The sequence below is a fragment of the Typha angustifolia genome, chromosome 15 (genome assembly GCF_048772165.1).
Source record: "Typha angustifolia cultivar Huaian chromosome 15, ASM4877216v1, whole genome shotgun sequence".
Taxonomy (NCBI): Eukaryota; Viridiplantae; Streptophyta; class Magnoliopsida; order Poales; family Typhaceae; genus Typha; species Typha angustifolia.
In genome coordinates, this window is record NC_133253.1 from 2,891,763 (window position 1) to 2,905,219 (window position 13,457).

The 13,457-nt window shown below is 37.3% G+C and overlaps 1 protein-coding gene across 1 annotated transcript; it reads left to right on the top strand.

Annotated features, from left to right (window-relative positions):
• The first annotated feature begins 6,357 nt into the window (after positions 1 to 6,357).
• Positions 6,358 to 13,231, top strand: LOC140777321 (calcium-transporting ATPase 10, plasma membrane-type-like). Its single transcript, XM_073121355.1, has 7 exons — positions 6,358 to 6,902; positions 8,296 to 8,350; positions 8,451 to 10,399; positions 10,495 to 10,653; positions 11,602 to 11,773; positions 11,867 to 12,165; positions 12,639 to 13,231. The coding sequence occupies exons 1-7, from the start codon at positions 6,726 to 6,728 to the stop codon at positions 12,876 to 12,878; spliced, it is 3,051 nt and encodes a 1,016-aa protein (XP_072977456.1). The 5' UTR covers positions 6,358 to 6,725; the 3' UTR covers positions 12,879 to 13,231.
• The last annotated feature ends 226 nt before the right edge of the window (positions 13,232 to 13,457 follow it).

The window sequence follows — 13,457 nt, forward strand, 5'->3', positions numbered from 1 at the left end:
AAACCTTGGATTGAGTGGCTTTTATAATATTCTTTCATGGGGGCCGGAGCACTGATGCAATCATTACTTCTCTTTGCTTAGAGGCATTTGACAAGGTGATTCATTGTCTCCACTGCCTTTTTATCTTGAATGATAACTCTTGCTCAATCACACAACCACTGTTTCAAGGCATGGGTATAAATTTTATTCATCCGTAGTTAATTTTCGGTATGGAGGCGATGTTATCTTATTATCTGCTGCCAGTGAAGATTATATTTTGATTCTCAAATGCTTTTTATGTCTCATTGAAATCATACATGGACTCAAAGTTAATTACTCCAAACCCTACTCTATCTTTAGTGTGCTCGCCTCAATCATTGAATGAATATTGGGCGTCAAAATTAGGTTGTTCTACTGCTACTTTCCAATTTCTTATCTTGGGAAGGGATGCCTTTAAAGTGTGGAAAACTTTTAATATCTGATTGGAATAAAACCATCCATAACTTTCTAGATCGATGGATAACCAAGCATTTATCTACTGGAGGAAGATTAATCATTGTTAACTCGGTATTATCTGCCTTAATTACCTCAATACTCCCTCTATGTTTTCAGAATCCCGGAAAAAGTCTTAAAAAAGAATTGACGCCCTAAGATTGTCTCTCTTCTAGAAGGGTAAAATTAAAATTTCAAGGAGAACTCTGTGCCAAAAAAATAAATAAATAAAGTTCTTAATTTGGTGGCAAATTTGGAAAGATAATATTATTTGGAGATGGTCTTCAAACAACTTGTTCTATACAAAAGCCATTCTATTCTTTTATGAATTAAGGTGAATATTTTCATGTGGTTAACTATGCGTTCGAAACTCCAGACAAAGGATGTTATGACAATAAAAGGATTTTCTAGGTGATCGAAAATTAATGCCTTCTCTTCTATATCGAAGAGGAGTATTGATAATATCTTTCTAACATAGTGATCATATCCGTGCCCTCCTTTCTCACTATTCTACACTATGGGAATTTCACCACTCATCTTAACGCGACGTGATCAGTTTTGGGACATTCTCGATGTGCTTTATGCCGTCATATCGAGGTGGGTCGAACATGTTCATCTGCTTAAAATAAAATTGGAAAGAAAAAAAATATAAATATAATAATTAATGAGAAGGTTCGATCTGAAATAAATTTCAAAGAAAACCACACGAGAAAGGAAAATTTGAAGGATAAGGCCAAGTTTTATATACCATATATCCCTGTCTGTTGGTTGAGCATTACATCAACCATTTAGTCCATTCTTTATCCCTCCAAGTTGTTGTCGTGTTCAACCAATGGGAAGAGAAGGCTCCTAATCTTGCATGATAATGGCTTCTACCAGCACAACTCTTGAAGTTAATGGGTAGAAGAGGACTAGCTACAGGGACACTGCATATGGTGGTGTTTTTTTTAATGAAAAATATAAATATCTTGTTGACAAGAATTTTTTTAAGGAAAAACGAAAGGGAAAGAGAGAAGGTGGCTTGTCCAAGTAGGAGATTGTGTAATGGCCAAAGTAGCAGCCACTAAATAACCTTGACCTTATTGTGGTGGTCCAGAAATAGTTTCTCTATCGATCTCTCTACCTTCTTCAAGAATCGAGCGGCACGATCTCTTGGGATGGGGTTGATCAGTCTATCCATCTCCATTGCTTGTCTTTCTTAAATTCTTACTAAGGATTTTGAAATTTGCTGATGTACTAATTTCGTAACGAAACCAAACAAAATGCAAGAAAATATCAATCCTTAGAATAATTCGTAGTGCGTAGGACTCCTGCATCAAGTTTGACTTTATAGAGAGCGAGATGTACACAGATTTATCTCAAATAATAGAGATCGCGAGTAAAGAAGCTATTTCTGTCACCCGAACTTTGCCAAGGATATACAGTGACCGCGACCTCGAAGAAGACATTTGTGGGTTCAATGAACGAAACTATGTGAACCTAAGAAGAAGGGATGCATGCAAAGAGAGAACAGCAGCATGAATATAGATTTAGTTCATAATATTTCCACGCACAGAGAGAGAGAGAGAGAGAGAGAGAGAGAGGAGGGAGGGAGAGGGAGCGAGAGAAGAAAAAAGAGATAGGTTTTGTTCACAGGACATGGATAACATCTGTCAGAATCCGATTCAGTGCCTTTAACCTTTGTCAAATATAGTGGCTAACTTCTTTTGGTCCCTCCCCATCTTGTTGCCGCATCCACCTAATTCCCCAAACCCCACATAGGCCGCCTCCTATCCTTTTAGTTCTACCTCACATCCTAAACTTTTATCTACTGGTAGTGCTTTCATCTCACCCTTCCAGGAGTTCTAACTTCCATTAGATCTTTGTCTGCCGTCACGTGGAGCATGTCGTGGAAAGGGCCACGACCTTGTTTTATCCACATACCACCTCTCCCTTCTGCTAGTGATCACTGGCAAGCAAAAGGCACTTTGTACGTGCTACGCGAGTACATTTGCTCACTGGCTTGTGGGTGATTGATAGCTAGGAGTTTGCAGTCTCATTCTCTTTTAGTCTCTTGGTGGATATAGCAAAGTACTGGAAATAAAGGGCTACCATTTAAACCGTGCATATCAGCTTACCAATAGTTCAAAAACACTGACGTTGGAAAAGGATAAATACGTGGTTCATATTCTCTTGTAAACATTTGAATTCTTTGGTGCTCATCGAGATAACGTTGGGAAATCGACAGCTGCCTCAATAGAGTAATGGGAGAATTGCAGATAACCATTCCCATCTTGGTCCCACCTTAACACCTCCATTTCTTTTTATATACAGAAAAGGACCTCTTTGCATAAGATAGATAGATAGATAGATAAATCGATATAAATAGATATATAGAGAGAGGGAGAGAGAGGGACACCTTTATGTAATGTGCACAAGTTATTGGTTGGTTATGGTGGGATGAGTCATTGGCCTTATCTTCCACATGGACACCATTTCCTTTACAACAACACTAAGCATCTACAGATTCGAGTGTTTCTACGTTGAAATAGAAACAAACTGTGTAAAAGAAGAACTTCCTTTTGAAGTGTGAAATTAATATTTCACCCCGCGCGCCCTCTGATCGCGGATCCTCTCAAGAGCCACGGTTGTACCAAATCAGTTTCCAGCTAACACAATTGCCGCGGCTGCACGTATCCTGGCTTGCAGGGGATCCCTGCCAGTTTTACACACCTGTTAATGGAGTCTTAGTCACCCTGAGGGGGGAGTAGGGACCTCCACAGTCTATGCTTTCACTCACTGACATCATGATTAGATTTCAAGTTCTGACCCTCTCGTCTTCTAGCACGTGTACACGAGCATGTACATGGGAGGAAATGGAGCTACTTTTGTACTCAAAGTCCAGGTCAAATGCTTGCGAGTTGGGGAAGTGGCATCTTGAAATTGTCAATCGATCGATCTAATGTGGGAGATCTTCTTCCCGAGAGAGGAGACGCAACGAGTAGATCAAGGTGGTGCCAACCACTGTGGGTACTGTCACTTGGGAGGACCACCATGTTATTATGTTATTTTGTAAGGAGGAAGAAGGTATGCTGCCATGGTGGTGGTGGTGGTGGTGGTGGTGGTGGTGGTGTACAAGTATTCTAGTGCATATATTTTTTTTCTTCTTTCTCCTCTTGTGTGTCGGATTCTCTGTAATGATTAAAGAGGACCTATGTTAATATGTAGACACGTGTTGCAACCATATGTAAAACAAATCTTGAACTCCAAATCCATAATAAATAAAAACGGTGGATTTCGTCTTTTCCTTTTATACACTCAATTCGACTCTCTTGGTAATAATTATAGTGGATGGAAAGAAGGCAAAGAAGTGGAATGTTTTAAATATAGGCAAAGCCCAACCCACTTCAATATCCTCTCAGTGATTTATTAAAAGGTGCTATTGCTATTGGGCCTAAACGTGCATCCAACTTCAGCCCGCATAAACCACAACTAGTTGCTTTGCCGAGTCCACGGAGTGATAGAAGAATAGGAGATGAAATATTAAACGATATAATTTTTCCTGCAACTTTGATTATGCACCGTTAAGATGTTTTCCTTCTCTTGTTATCATCACAAGTTTAACCAAAACGATAAGGTCAACAAATAATTTATCGAGGAAATTAGTGAGAATCAATTGTTGGATTCTTATTTTAGCTAGTCTTAATTAATTATTTCGTCGTGTAGACATCAACTACAAAGGAAGCAGCCGTGGATCATCGCACGTATTAGAATGCTTTTTTAAAAGGGAAAAAAAGAAGAAGTATTAGATTGTGATTAATATTAAAAGATTCGAGATTCAAAAGGGCTGATGTCTTGTTTCGTTGACTTCGATCTTCGTGCAGTCAATTTCCGACAACGTGCCATCGATTTGCAGACCATATTCCATTCTTAAGCCACCAACCAACTTTTGTAAAATCCCCCACCCCACTGTTTAGTAGCTTAGTTTAATGGTTTAAGGAGCAGCTTGATAGCATATGGACTTAGATATTTAGGTATGATGGTCGTTTTTGTCCGGCACACCAAAATTAATAAATAAATAAATAAATAAACTTAGACCAAGTAATGAGATCAAGCTCGATAGTCTCAAGCAAGTTTAATTAAAAATCTAAAAGATAATGAAATTATTTACGTAACGTTTTTATTTTTAATTGATTAGAACGTGAAGTGTTGGAAAATGAGTCGGTCCTCGAAATTATAGGGTTGGTTATAGTTTTAGATTATATATATGTTGTGAACCGGTTTGATCCGATCAGAAATAATTCTGAATTTAATTAGGCTCGTAACTTTTGAAGGAATCTACGAATAATCTAATCGATGTATCTTACGAATTTTTGGATATATTGTTATTCTTGGAAAGAGATTTTCAACGAATCTAAGATCGCAATGTTTGGACAGTTAGATATTGAAATATTGAACAAATAGTGGTCAAAGATCAAATAAACCCTAGCTTGTTAGCCCTTGGCTAGCTAAGTGTTAGATTAATTCCTTGATGTGAAAGGTGAAAAGTTGTTATAAAAGAAGGAAATTAAGAGTTAGAAAAAGTTGACCCAAAACTTGGTTGGTAGAAGGAAGGAGATGGGAGAAGATGCCAATGGTTATAAATAGTTGAGAAAAAGATAAAGTTACAATATCGATTTCAATTATCAAATTCCCTTGGTTTTCTCCATATATTTATAAGGCTCACCCACCATAGGACTCATCAACTAAGTTAAACAACCTTAACAAACTAACAATTTTTGCCACAATGTGTTCAAATGTCTCTTTAGCAAAAGTCTTTATTCTCTCAAGCAAACATAAACTAAATAAATAGGCTCATCATAATAAACCCAATGCCACAAATGGATCCAATCCGACCTAATCGTATCATATATATATATATATAATTGCTATTAAAAACTTTTAAAATATTATAATAAACATTATATTTTTCTAAACATTATAACTATTACTAAAATCTGTTCAGTCTTTTCAAATTATAGTTATGATTAATATCTAACAAAATATTCTTAATATCTTATTATTAAAATTAAAGATATATTTTCTGAAATTTAAAGTGTGAAATATTAATCAACGATCTTGTTACATGATTGAAGATATTTTTGTACGATAATGATATCTCTTAAATTAATTTAAAAATAATTTATGCAAGGCTAACATATATTTTGAATATTAATTTAATATTTTCCAAAAATAATAATTAATTAATTAGTAAGAAATTTAAAAATAAAAAAATACTATCACTCTATAGAACAGTATGATCGAGCTGTTGAGCCAAACTACTAAATTACTAAATAATTTTTTACATATTAACTATTAATATTGTAGTTAATTCTATAAACCGTTTCGCGGTAAGAAAGAGCACCTATAAAATCTACTAAAATTTTAATTAGTTTAATTATTATTATAATTAATTAAATTTAATTCATTAATATTTTTAAAGTAACACAATAATTCCCGCGATAAGTTTAATGATTTAAATAGTTTCTGTCACACGGGTTTCTCCTTGATCATCAATAGAGACGGAACATATTCCAAACGAAAGGCAAATATCGCAGTCCTGGTACTCTGCCAGCATTTGATTCGCTATCGGATCGTCAAACAATTAATCCTTTCTGAAAGCCAACTAAGGCCTGCCAAGTGTCGAGGGCAGGTAAATTAATCCAGCTTAAGCTGCAGACAATCTTGCTGCTAAAATCTTTTCAGCCAAGCAAGAGTTGCCATAATGCCATTGCCATTTGCCAAGCCCAATCAATGCGCGAAGTAAAAGAGTTCCTGCAACCGTGTCTGCGGACGATCTTTACTTCACATGTTTGTTTCTTGCGTTTTGAACCCCTCACTTTCCGGTCAATTCCCCAAAGCTAAAGGAGAAGCTGCCACTAACCGGGCTCCCATCCCTTCTCTCTCAGCTTATTTCGGATCCATCTCTCTCTCTCTCTCTCTCTCTCTTCAAAGATCATTCTCTCTCTCTTACCACGAGAGACCGATTACCGCGTGCGCGCAACTCCCACTAATACCCCAGTAACTTCGAGGGATCTACAAAAGGAAACAGACAGCGGGGGCTTCACTTTGGAAGCCTCCCACATGGAATTTGCTGCTGCAAATCCCTTTCTCTAGCCATTCCATTCTCTTTATAGGTTCTTTGGGTTGGAGTGGAAGGGTGCCCATCTGAGAAAGACGTCTAATTTGGCCCTGAGAGGAGCAGGAACGGACTAAAGATTGGATTTGGGGGGAGGATGGAGAGCTATCTGAACCAGAACTTTGGTGGGGTGAAGTCGAAGCACTCCTCGGAAGAGGCGTTGCAGCGATGGCGGAATCTGGTCGGCGTCGTCAAGAACCCGAAGCGACGGTTCCGCTTCACCGCCAACCTCTCGAAGCGCTCGGAGGCCGCCGCCATGAAGAGGACCAACCAGGTTGATGCTTTTCCTTTGGTTCCTTTGATTTCATGTATTTCGGGTTTTAAAGCAGGTACTTTTCTTTGTTTGAAAGCATTCAAGGGGTTTTTATGGTGGAACCATACCTGATTCAGGATTATAAGGAAATATTAGATTTCACGGTTTAACTGTTATATCAAATGAATATCTTCGAGGCTTTAAATAGTAATCTATAGTTGGAAGGATCTTCCAAAATATCTTCATATGAATCTACTTTTTGATAGTAAATTGTCTTGGTATTCTTTTTCCCCTGGGCCAAATTGGATCAAATTGTAATAACAAGACGCAAATCAGTGAAAGAAATAGTGAGAAAAATGGAATTAGATGGAACTCAAGCCGCATAACAGTGCTAGAAGGTAAAGAAATATGCCATGCATATATAAAATTATGCAAAAACTAATATCAGCTGAAGGATGATTGATATGTCATGTGACAGACTTCACCATGGTTTCTCTTTTACCTTGCCAAAGTTGTAGAGATGACACAAAAGAGGGTAACGACAGAACACTTAACAGCGGAAAGTTACAAACTACGATTTGTCAGATGTATAAGAGATTGATCCTATATTTTCACCTTTTGCACCTCTTTGATGGCTATTATTTCTGTTGTTTTCCTCAGCTTGATAATTGTCTTCTATTTTCCTCATTTCCTCTGTCTTGGTAATTGGCATAATAAATATCACCAAAGGCAATTTGGTTGTTGCAGTGTTTGTTTGTCTTTTTTAAATCCTGTCCTCCTTATGGGGAGGATGTTGATGGAGTTAACTTTATCTGTGTACAGAATGTAAGTAAGATCAACACTTTCACTATTGCTCCTCTGTCTGCCTAAAGTATATCCTTGCTTCCCTACTTGTGTGACTAGATTGAACTTTCAACTTCTAGGAGAATGAAGGAGGTTGCAATTGAGGGAAAAAGATAATAGCAAAATGGTGAGGGATCAGAAAGGAGATATTTAGTGGAATCCCCCAACAGACTCAAACGGATTGTTTCAGATCTTCATACTTATGGAAAATGACTTTTAAACTTACAATATGTTCTCATCATCTCATGTTAATGCATCAGATTGCTCCATGCGATACATTCAGTAATTGTTTTATCAACAGTAAGAGTCGTTGCATGCACTGTTAAGTAAAGCACAAAATGAAGTTCAACCTAAATGTCTTCAATTCTTCATCAAGTATGAATTATATTATGCATGTCGGCAATTAATACTCTTTCTTAAATTCATTAATAGATATGTAGAATCCATGATTTTATATTTGATTAATCTGACGTAAGTGACATCTTTCCTGTTTAGACTTTCTTAATCTATGATATTCCAATTTGAGTGGCTCATTCTTATTTAACAAAGTCTCTTATTTTTTTCCCTGCAGGAGAAGTTGCGGGTTGCTGTTTTGGTTTCAAAAGCTGCACTTCAGTTTATACATGGTAATTTTCGTCAAGCTCTATCCTGCAAGTTGGAATTAGAGAATGAATAATTTTTCCTATTGTGAGTTCTTAATTTTACCTTAAGAGTAAATTTGCCCAGGTATCACGCCTAGCGAGTACACTGTACCTGCTGAAGTCCAGGCTGCGGGCTTTCAAATTTGTGCCGATGAATTGGGTTCAATTGTTGAAGGCCATGATCTGAAGAAGATGAAAGCACATGGTGGTGTAGCTGGTTTGGCAAACAAGTTGTCAACATCAGTATCTGATGGACTTGTAGCTACAGAGGATAGCTTGAAGCGCAGGCAGGAGGTTTATGGTGTAAATAAATTTGCTGAAACTCAACTCCGGAGCTTTTGGGTTTTTGTGTGGGAAGCACTTCAAGATACGACTCTTATCATTCTTGCTGTGTGTGCCTTTGTGTCCTTGATTGTTGGCATTGCTACAGAAGGTTGGCCAAGAGGTGCCCATGATGGCCTTGGTATTGTTGCAAGCATCCTTTTAGTTGTCTTTGTCACTGCAATAAGTGATTACCGGCAATCTTTGCAATTTAAGGATTTGGATAAGGAGAAAAAGAAAATATCTATACAAGTAACACGTAATGGGTTCAGACAGAAGATTTCAATATATGATCTTCTCCCTGGTGATCTTGTGCATCTGTCTATTGGAGATCAAGTCCCTGCAGATGGGTTATTTGTTTCTGGATTTTCTGTATTAATCAATGAATCCAGTCTAACAGGAGAGAGTGAGCCTGTTGTGGTAAACACAGAGTATCCTTTTCTTCTATCAGGAACTAAGGTTCAAGATGGATCTTGTAAAATGTTGGTGACGACTGTTGGAATGAGAACCCAGTGGGGTAAGCTGATGGCGACGCTTAATGAAGGCGGAGATGATGAGACTCCATTGCAGGTAAAGTTGAATGGAGTTGCAAGTATTATAGGTAAAATTGGCCTGTTTTTCGCTGTTGTGACATTTGCTGTGCTAGCTGAAGGCTTACTGAGAGGTAAATATCAAGATGGCTCATACTTGAGTTGGTCTGGAGATGATGCACTAGAATTGTTGGAATATTTTGCTATTGCAGTTACTATAGTTGTGGTCGCAGTTCCTGAAGGGCTTCCATTGGCTGTAACCTTGAGCCTTGCTTTTGCCATGAAAAAGATGATGAACGACAAAGCACTTGTCCGCCATCTTGCTGCTTGTGAGACTATGGGATCATCTACCACAATTTGCAGTGATAAGACAGGGACACTAACAACGAATCACATGACAGTTGTTAAGGCTTGCATATGTGGAAATATCAAGGAAGTAGGAAACTCTGAGAAGGCTGTTAGTATGTGCTCTTCACTTCCAGATGTTGTAGTTGAAACTCTATTGCAGTCAATATTTAATAACACCGGTGGTGAAGTTGTTATAAATCAAGATGGGAAACTTGAAATTCTTGGTACACCAACTGAGACTGCTCTATTAGAATTTGGCTTGTCGCTAGGTGGAAATTTTCAGGCTGTGCGCCAGGAAAGCAGCCTTGTCAAAGTCGAACCTTTCAACTCTCTGAAGAAGAGAATGGGGGTGGTGATCCAACTTCCAGGCGGAGGATACCGTGCACATTGCAAAGGTGCTTCTGAAATTATATTGGCTGCTTGTGATAAATTTCTAGATACTGCAGGTAACATCGTTCCTCTTGATGAAGCATCTATCAGCCATCTCAAGAGTACAATTGAAAGCTTTGCTAATGAAGCACTTCGTACTCTTTGCCTGGCCTATATGGAACTTGAAAATGGTTTCTCAGCTGACCAACCAATTCCAGTTGATGGATATACTTGTATTGGAATTGTGGGTATCAAAGATCCTGTCCGGCCAGGTGTGAAGGAGTCGGTTGCAATCTGTAGGTCTGCTGGTATTACTGTGAGAATGGTTACAGGAGACAACATAAATACAGCAAAGGCAATTGCTCGGGAATGTGGGATCCTCACAGATGATGGGGTGGCTATTGAAGGTCCAGAATTCAGAGAAAAGAGTCTAGAAGAATTGAATGATTTAATTCCAAGAATTCAGGTCTATTACAGTATTACTTAAAACAGTAAAGTTTCCTTATAATATACACTTTTTCTGTGAATATTCTCACTAACTCGATAAGTTTTATTTGTCAGGTGATGGCTAGATCTTCACCGTTAGATAAACATACCTTGGTAAAACATCTGCGCACCACATTTAATGAAGTTGTTGCTGTGACTGGTGATGGTACAAATGATGCTCCAGCGCTTCATGAGGCCGATATTGGACTTGCAATGGGTATTGCAGGAACTGAGGTAATATATCTATGCTTGCCACTGAGCATATGCCTTTTGCTGAATAAGGGAATTAAGATTAAAGAAAGCATTACGGAGTATGTACCTTTTTTTGTCAAGCTCCTTACAGAGGGAAGCTAGCTAGATTACTTTCAATTTTATGATTTTATCTAAGTACATATATCATTGAAGCTCCTAGACTGTCATTTATCAACATGTTTCTTTCTATACTCTTTTGGCACTAACTTATTGAAAACGTCTCACAATCTATGGGACATGGTTATATAAGTAAATGCATTTTCCCCTCTTTATTCTATCAAACTGTCTTAGTATATCGAATATATTATTTATTTTGATGTAGCAGACTGTCACTGTTTTCTTTATGTTATCACTATTTTATATTACAGAGGGAAGCTAGCAAGAATACATCAATTTGATCTAATACATATGGCATTTGAACTGCTAGACTGTCATTTATCAACATATTTCTTTCTATACTCTTTTGGCACTAATTTATTGAAAACATCTCATAATCTATAGGACATGGTTATATAAGTAAATGAATTGTTCCCTCTTTATTCCAAAAGATTGTCTCAGTATATCAAACATACTATTTATTTTAGTGTAGCAGAATGTCACTGTTTTCTTTATGTTATTGTTATTTTACATTATATTTATATTTGATTATCTTCATGCAAAGTTTGTTTCTGATCAACAACTATAAAGTACGGGAGTTTAATCAGTATCCTGATTCTCCTATAGACAGGTTTTGTCGTCTTTTTCATAGAAAATAGACATTTTTAATTCTCGTGTCCTGGCATTAGTCATGAAAATTCACTTGCTAGTTGTTATAGTTCTGTTAAAAGACTATCGAATAGCATAAGTTCCCTCATCTGATTTGTCTATCTGCTCTAACAGTTTTATCAGGCCTTATCAGTAATACGTCTTTTGTTTAATTCTTTTGTGTAGGTGGCCAAAGAGAGTGCTGATGTGATTATTCTTGATGATAATTTTTCAACTATTGTTACTGTTGCAAGATGGGGACGATCTGTATACATAAATATTCAGAAGTTTGTGCAGTTTCAGCTGACTGTCAATGTGGTTGCTCTTATTGTGAATTTCTCCTCAGCTTGTTTAACAGGTACATAGCTGTATCTTTCTAGTGTTTTCGGAAGAGCCACTTTCCAAAAGCTATTTCTTATTGTTATTTTTCTTTTGCATGCCTTTATCATAGGGAACGCACCTCTCACTGCTGTTCAGCTGCTTTGGGTCAACATGATCATGGATACACTTGGAGCACTTGCATTAGCCACTGAGCCACCTAATAATGACTTGATGAAAAGAGCTCCAGTAGGAAGGAAAGGGAATTTTATCAGCAATGTAATGTGGAGGAATATTTTGGGACAATCCTTCTATCAGTTTATTGTGATATGGTATCTCCAGACGGAAGGGAAAGGACTATTCCGACTAGAGGATCCCTATTCTGATGCTACACTGAATACACTTATTTTCAACACTTTTGTGTTTTGTCAGGTAAATGCATGTCATTAGTGCCTTTTCTATTGGTATCTTGGTTGCTTTCTCTCTCTTAGTGCAGATGTTTAAAGCTATACTGCCCAAATATGGAATTTGAGAATAAATTCTCTTTTCCTGAATTCCTGTATCTTATCTCAATTAAATTGGACTTAGATGAAACCAAAAGTATCTTATTATTTACTGCATGACATCTAGATTCTTGCCATCATTTTCTTAAGCTAGATTCTAGTGGTTTAAAAGAAAATCACAGATCTTACCTTGTTAACCATTCAAGATCTGCATTTTTTTGAGTGACATGGAAATGTGCGATTGACTTATTTCTTGACATGCTAATATGATTTGGCCAATTATTACATCTCTAAAGCTACAACAGATAATTCTCAAATAGTTAACATTATTTTGATAGAGTACAGAATAGCAAGTGCCAAAATCCCAAACATTAACCATCTGAGTCTACGATTATTGTACAGGTGTTCAATGAGATCAGCTCAAGAGAGATGGAGAAGATTGACGTCTTCAAGGGCATTTTGGATAACTATGTATTCGTGGGTGTCATCGCTACCACTGTCATCTTTCAAGTCATAATTGTTCAATACCTTGGAGATTTTGCAAACACAACACCACTTACATTAATGCAGTGGTTTGCGAGTATCTTCATTGGGTTCCTTGGCATGCCTATCGCTGCTGCTGTCAAATTGATCCCGATCTAAGTAATTATCTGATATGAAGTTAGTGACTTTGAAGATTTATTTTGTTTAGCAAATTTTCATGGTTATTCTGCTTGCCCGCCTCCTGATGTTGTTCTGCAACAGTTCGTCAGGGAGAAGACCATGAAATGCTTGGGATATTCATCAAAATGTGGGAACTATTTTCTTTTTGCATTTACCTTGTATTTTGTCGTTTGTACTTCATCCAAGGCTGAGTGAGCTAACCGTCCTGACTCAGAAATCAGCTATATTTTTTAGAAGGGCAATATTTCCCTACAGATATTTTAGTGTTGCTCATTGTAATGTTGGAATTTTAATTAGGGAGTTCCACAATGGATGTTTTCTTCTTCTTCTTCTTTTCACTTGAATTGATCATATATCTTTCTCAAATTGATGAATGACAAAGTTATTGATTTTAGCTGCACATCCAAGAGGAATAATTATTCTGACTAGCAGTTTCTTTGTTTTTCTTGAAATCCAAAGGCCAGCATCATATGATACACCAAAGCTTGTACAGTGTACTTCATCCTACACTGACTTATTGCATGGCACTACATGTCTGTATTCTATTGACCAGTCAGC

Coding starts and splice junctions, on each gene's coding strand:
- LOC140777321 (XM_073121355.1), top strand. CDS start 6,726: ATGGAGAGCTATCTGAACCAGAACTTTGGTGGGGTGAAGTCGAAGCAC. Junction 10,654..11,601: donor TGGGTATTGCAGGAACTGAG/GTAATATATCTA, acceptor TCTTTTGTGTAG/GTGGCCAAAGAGAGTGCTGA. Junction 11,774..11,866: donor CTCCTCAGCTTGTTTAACAG/GTACATAGCTGT, acceptor CCTTTATCATAG/GGAACGCACCTCTCACTGCT.